At 40.7% G+C, this 7,311-nt stretch overlaps 1 protein-coding gene across 1 annotated transcript in view; it reads right to left on the bottom strand.

Annotated features, from left to right (window-relative positions):
• The window catches only part of ARHGAP10 (Rho GTPase activating protein 10), a 483,306-nt gene that overhangs the window by 150,175 nt on the left and 325,820 nt on the right, over positions 1 to 7,311 (bottom strand). The window contains exons 17-18 of the mRNA XM_006870868.1: positions 4,029 to 4,134; positions 2,214 to 2,373 (exon numbers count right to left, since the gene is read on the bottom strand). Of these exons, the coding sequence (XP_006870930.1) occupies positions 2,214 to 2,373; positions 4,029 to 4,134 (266 nt within the window). The remainder of the gene's footprint in view (positions 1 to 2,213; positions 2,374 to 4,028; positions 4,135 to 7,311) is intronic.

Below are 7,311 nucleotides of genomic sequence, written 5' to 3'. Positions count from 1 at the left end.
AAAAAAAAAAAAAAAAAAGCCAGGCTTACTGGTCCTATATAGAGGGGTTCCCAAGACTATGGCCTTTCAGGTCATCTATCAGTTCTGGAACTAAACTGCCCCCTGTGGCTAAATTTTCAGCCAAGCAATAAATAGTGAGGTGCGCACATCATAGACAATAAGCTATTCAAGATCAAAATGACATCATTTACCCAACGACAAAATTCAGAAAGGAGAAGGAACAGAAATAAGAAATGCAAGAGGAAGTGAAACACATTGTTCCACTGAGGGGACCACAATCATTTAGGTGAAGTTGGATGTAAAACTGATGAACTGCTTTGTAAACCTTCACTAAATTCACAATAAAAAGTTACATAAATAAGTAAGAGTATCTTCTCTTCTTTTCCATTTTCTTCATACCAGAAATAAATTGGCAACACAATTTCAGGAGCTTCCAAAATTCAGTCTCCTTAAAAAAATAATTCCCAGTTATTTAAGTTAATAGGAATAGATCCCCATGATTGTCCGTATAAAATTCACACTTCTATATGAAGTGCTTCTATTACTGTACAAACTCATCACTCATGCCTTGGGAAACCTACACTGGGTCGCTGTGAGTTGGTACCGACTCAATGGCACTTTAACAACAACAACCTGACTCAGTGGCACACAACAACAGCAACCCTTATATGTAAGGATGTATGGATCTCTGGTGGCACTGTGGGTTAGGTGTTGGACTGCTAACCACAAGATCAGGGGTTCAAATGCATGAGTTGCTCTATGAGACAAAGATGAGACACTGCTTCTCGGAAACACTATATAGGGTTCCTCTGAGTTGGAATCGACTCAATGGCAGTGGGTCCCCTTGTATGTAGCTATCCTAAAGGCACAGCTGCTAACCAAAGGTCAGCAATTTGAACTTAGCAGTGGCTCCACGGGAGAAAAGATCTGTTGATCTACTCCCGTAAAGCCTACGGCCTAGCAAGCTCTATGGGTTAGTTCTATCTGTCACATGGGGTTGCTCTGAGTTTCAGCGTAGCCAATAGCACAGAACAACAGTATCCCTCTATGTGAAAATATCTTCAGCAATTGAAGGGTGTTTAGGGGTGGGGCAGGCAGACACCTGGAGATGATCATTTTTGCACCCACAAAGCACATAAGGAGAACAGTTCTCCCATTATGTTGTTATTATTAAGTGCTATCGAGTGGATTCTGACTCATAGCGACCCTGTATAGGATTTCCAAGAAGCAGCTGGTAAGTTTGAACTGCCAACCTTGTGGTTTGCAGTCCAGTGCTGATCCTACAGCGCCATACCAGGAGTTCTCTCCCATGGTAGAAGAGAAAATAACATAGTTTGAGAAAGAGATCACAAGGTAGCAATGACAAAGTGTTTATTTCTAAGGCATAAAATGGTAAGTGAAGTCTAGTGCAGTGGGAGAATACACTAAAGCCATTTCTGCCCACCCTTTTATTCAAACCAAGTTCAACAGCACACACAAACCCCACGAAAAATATGCCCCACCCCCTCCTAACCTCCATACACACACATTGGCCAGATGCACTGCCTGAGACTATCTGAGAACTTCTCCTTCCTAGACTGCCTCCACCTTAGGTAAGCCCAAGGCTAACCTTGAACAGCAGGTCTTGGAGGAATGTTGCCCACAACTCCTTGCCCTCCACCGATGCTCACGTTTCTCCAGGTCCAGCTCTTTTTCGCTCAACTTTAGTTTCTTTACTTTCCTTTTTCTCGAACCTGCAAAGCCCTAAAGTGTTGAAGAGTCTAGAACTGTTGTAACCCAGATGTGAAACACGTATGAGGGGGTTTCCAAAAGTTTAGGGGAAAATGCCCTTATCTTTTAATTCCATTTTCCACAAACTTTTTGAAGTTCCCTGGTATTTTCCTTGTCTCACAGAAACAGAATTAGCATGACACAGCCAAGGATAAGGATGAATGCAGCAAAAACCCTAAACATTTCACAATATTCATTTGCATCACGAGTAAATCCTTCTTCAGTGGACCAGTGAGTTAATACAGCACCAAGTAAGTTTCTGGCTGATGGAACTTCACTAGAAGACAGAAACCCAATGACAGCTTATCAGAACCAAACCCATTATCACAATAATGAAACCTTAAAAAAGAAAATAGGGAGGGCAGGAGAATTCTAAAAGAACGTGTGCATCACCAGGTGATGAGTCAAAAAAAAAAGAATTCCTTTTAAAAGGGCAAATTTACCTTCTCATGGTTTTCAATTAAGATTTCCACGACAATGTTCTGAAACTTCAAATCCATGATGGCAGCAACAGTTTCCTCCTGTGGCCTCATCAGAGTTGGTCCAAACACCACTCCTAAGTTTGCCACGGTCATTAGGTTCTGCTTGGAGTGATTTGAAACACTAATTTTGATGGAGGGGGAAAAATGGTCTCTGGTTAAAAGGCAGGTGATAAACGCACAGCATTCTGCAACATTTTATGTTCCTAAAATGAAGGGGTCAAGAGATTCTAATTGTCCTCACTGTGTGGTTCTGAAATGACTGGACCTACCAAATCTCTACATGATGAAAACAATGAGTACATTTTACTTCTTCTCCCTTTGGTGTACTGCACTAGCCATATTGGGTTCCTAAATAATTAGATGAACATACTAAGCCATCCCCCTTAAAGACTTCCATTTACTATTTGCCAACAACTCAGAACACCCCTTTTCCTTGGCTTTCAAGGACTACATGATACCTTCGTCTAAGAATTAGCTTCACAGGTATGCTAAACTGGCCAGAACACCTGAATTCACTCTTTATTCCAATCCCACTGTGCAGTGAAAAACCTGGAAGATTATTCTCAGAGGCTTTGCTCACTTAATTTCAGCTCTCAACTCAAAGCTATCACACTTCAAAAAAAAGATATTCCATAATAGTCCACTTTATAATTCTATGACCCAATATGTGTTCTCTATCTCCTTACTTTGTTGTTAAGTGCTGTCGAGTCAGTTCCAACTCATAGCGACCCTGTATAGGTGAATTTGAACTGCCGACCTTGTGATTCAAACCGGACTTGTGGTCCTGTGCTTTATCCCACAGTGCCACACCAGGGCTCCACTCTTTACTCTATGTTCTCTATTTTCACTTATTGCCACCTGAAATAGTTTTATATTTTGTTTCTCTTTTTTCCCCTTAGAATTTAACCTTATGAAAGTACTGATTTTATTTTGTTCAACTGTGTATCCACTAAAGAGCTCTGGTAGCGTAGCTGTTACAAGTTGGGCTGCTAACCTCATGGTCAGCAGTTTGAAACTACCAGCAGTTCTGCAGGAGAAAGATGAGGCTTTCTGCTCCCGTAAAGATTTACAGCCTGGGAAACCCTGTACAGGGTCGCTATGGGTTGAAACTGACTTGATGACACTTAACAACAACATGTATCCACTAACACCTTTAAAAAACTTTCAATGAACATATGCTGATACAATGAATGAATATAAAGAATAATATTTTCTGGCCTTCATTTTCTATTTAAGTAAAATAAAAGTTATAAATTGTACGGGGCGGGGGGGGCGGGGAGGCAAGATTCCTTTTACCTCTAAAGTTCTATAATTACAATGATTCAAGAGTCATTTATATTTGAAGTAATAATCTCCACTGATTATTTGATTATGCTTGCTGTTTAAGGGCGGGGAGAGAAGGGATTCTATTTTAAAAACTACCTATTACAGGACTAAACAAACTTGTTCAAACAGAAAATTAGGTAGGTGTAAAACAAAGCTAAATTTGTTAACAGACTTACAATCACTTTTCCAGAATCTATATATGGGGAAATAGATAATATTTTTTTCCTTTACTTCAAATAAAACCCTGAGTTTCTGGCAATGATGTTAAGCAAATAATTATACGACTTCATAAAAGTATCTTATTTCGACAGTCTGTCCAAAATACACTCAGTGAGTCAAATGTCCAGCCTGCCTCTCCAGACTCAGCCCCTGGTAATGTGTAGACAGCCCCAGGACCAGCCACTGCAAATCCAAGAACAGTGGAGCAAAAGGAAGGAAAAAGACACTTACTTTGTTAAGTGTTTCACCAAAATATCCAACATTTCTTTATTTTTCTCTGGCAGTTTGTGCACCAAGAAATGGATAGCATTAACACGAGATTCTGGGCTTCCACTTTCTATTAAGACAAAAGAAAAGGAAATAGTTGAATACTCAAAATTCAAATATTCCTAAAACCGAAAAGTTAACAGATGATCTGGTCAACATCTCCAAACGCAGAAAGTTGAAATATTTTGCCACCTTTAAAATGGAAAATATAAATCCATTTTTCTCACTATTATTAATCTTCTAATGCTTCCCCTGTGAGGTAATTTCAGTGTAGCTACAAATCGTGCCTTTCCCTCTAGTTTATATTTAAGAGCAGAGTTACCACAGCTTCTCCTTCTGGCATGTTGTACTTCCGTCTGCTCACAACTTCCTGGATCACTGCATCAAGGCCCCACAGTGGAATGCAAATGAGAAGTCATCAGATAGGTTATTCTTTTTATCCCTTTGACTTTAGAACTAATTATCAATGCTAACTCTTATTAACAATGTACCCAAATTCCCTTTATTGTGCGTTCTTAATAGGAAACCATCAAACAAATCAATGTAATGCTCATTACTGACGATTATGCTAGGCTTCAGAAGAGTCAAGAAAAAAAAAGAATGACTTCTGGGATTTAGGTGCTCAGCTTGCTGTAACAGCACTGAAGCCTATAAACTGTTTTCGAGTTCACATAGAGCTGTGAGACAGGCTCAGGGAGTCTCTCACATAAAGAGGAATATTTGAATTGGGTCTTGAGGAAAGGGAAAGATTTCAAGGAAAGGCAGAGCTGAGAGGCAGTGGGAGGGTAAGAGGGACACACTAGCTAGTTTGTAGACTAGCAAACAGCATGAAAGCACAGAGCCTATTCAGAATTAGCACCTCACATTTATATGCGCAGAGACTGAGGTTGTGAAGACCAATTTGAAGAACATGTCTTCATTGCTGGATTCTAAATTAGTCACAAAAAATAAAGTAAGGATGTCACTTCATACTCATGATTCAGAAACAATGGAAAATAACAAGTGTTGGCAAGGATGTAGAGAAACTAGAACATTCGTACATTGCTGGTGGGATTGTAAAATGATGCCCCTTCTGTGGTAAGCAGCTTGACAGTTCCTCAAAAAGTTACATATAGAACTACATGACCCAGTGTGGAGTAGTGAACTATTTAGTATGTCTTTTCTAGCCATGTCTTTGTAAACTCCCACCAAAGGACCTTTTCCTGATGGGTCTCAGTAAGAGAAGATGGGAGAAGATGCTGAAAGGATTATATGGTTCCGTTGTGAGTGATTGTTAACAGGGTTCATTGTGATTGTAAAAACCTGGAAATGTGACAAGGTGCTTGGTCAGTTTTGCCCTCATGCTGGGTGTAAACTGAGCCACCTTGGTGCTATGAGTGGGCTGTGCGCTCCTTTGCCTGACTAACCAAGCTTGCCTCCCTCTGACCTCTGGTTCTTGGGACTTGAGCCAGCAACCTGACTGGATTCACCAGCTTCCGCAGCTTGTGAGTCAATAGCCTGTGTGAGGAGAATCCTCCAGGCAGACATCTGAACTGCAGGTCTGGGACTTGCCAGCCTCCACAACCAAGTGAGCCATTTCCTTGGCAGCCTGTGAGTTTTTTTGAAACATTGAAGCGAATTGCAATTAATTATTGAACCCAGCTGAGTAAAGTGTGCGCTTGCCATGGGAGGGATAATTTGGTGCCATCATTTTTCATACCCAGCAATTCCACTCCTAGGAATATACCTAAGATACTTGAAAGCAGAGAGTTAAACTGATAATTGTTCACCAGTGTTCATGAAATCAGTATTTACAGTCTCTGCTAATGGTTACGAATCGGGCTGTGAACCGCAAGGTCAGCAGTTCAAAACTACCAGCTGTTCTGCAGGAGAAAGATGAGGCTTTCTTGTCCCGTAATGATTTACAGCCTCAGAAACTCTGTACGCTGTGAATTAGAACCGACTCCACGGCACATAAGCACCACTACCACCACCACCATGGTGCAGGATGATACACTGGACTGCAAAGTTGGTTTGAACCACAAAGTTGGTGTTTCAAACTCACCAGCCACTCATCAGAAACCCTATGCAGAGTCGCTATGAGTCAGAATTGACTCGACAGCACTCAACAAAAACAGACGAATGGAATTCTTTAAATGTGGAATATACCTACAATGAACTATTCAGCCATAAAGGAAATGAAATTCTGGCACATGATATGACAGGGATGAAATGCAAAAATATTGTTGGAAGAATGGGAAAACAGACTTTGGTACATCCACACAATGGAATACTATGAAACATTGATGAATAACAATGACTCTGCAAAACACCTCATAACATGATGAACCTGGAGGGCATTATGCTAAGTGAAGCTAGTCAATGACAAAAGGAGAAATGCATGAGACCACTATTGTAAAAACTCAAAAAAACAAAAGAAAGAAAGAAAAGTTTTCATGCTAAAAGAAGCATTCTTTCATAGCTATCAGGGGTGGGAGGAAGAGAATAATTCACTGGTCAGAGGGTTGTTGTTGTTAAGTGCCATTGAGTTGGTACCGACTCACAGCGACTCTATGCACAGCAGAACAAAACACTGCCCGACCCTGGGCCAACCTCACTACTGTTACCACACTTGAGTCCATCGATGCTGCCACTTGGCCAATCCATCTCGTTGGGGTCTTCCTCTTTTTCTCTGACCTTCTATTTTACCAAACATGAGATCCTTTTCTAGCAACTGGTCCCTCCTGACAATATGTCCGAAGCATGAGAGGCGAAGTTTGGCCATACTGGCCTCCAAGGAGCATTCTGGCTGCACTTCTTCCACTCGAATCTGTTTGTTCTTTTGGCAGCCCATGGCACTTTCAATATTCTCCTAACACCATAACTCAAAAGCATCAATTCTTCTAGGGTCTTCCTTATTCACTGCCCAGCTTTCACATGCATACGAGGTTACTGAAAATACCAAGGCTTGAGTCAGGCGCACACCTTAGTCCTCAAGTTGACATCTTTGCTCTTCAACACTTTAAAAAGGTCTTGTGCAGAAGATTTGCCTAATGCAATATGTCATTTGATCTCTTGACTGCTGTTTCTGTGAGTGTTGATAGCTGATCCAAGAAGAATGAAGTCCTTGACAACTTCAATCTTTTTTTTGTTGATAATAATGTTGTTTATTGGTACAGTGGTAAGGATTTTTGTTTTCTTTACATTGAGATGTAATCCATACCAAAGGCTGTACTCTTTGATCTTCATCAGTAAATGTTTTAAGTCC

The sequence above is a fragment of the Chrysochloris asiatica genome, unplaced genomic scaffold, assembly GCF_000296735.1.
Source record: "Chrysochloris asiatica unplaced genomic scaffold, ChrAsi1.0 scaffold00155, whole genome shotgun sequence".
NCBI classification, from domain to species: Eukaryota; Metazoa; Chordata; class Mammalia; order Afrosoricida; family Chrysochloridae; genus Chrysochloris; species Chrysochloris asiatica.
This window is presented reverse-complemented; position numbering and strand designations above follow the sequence as displayed.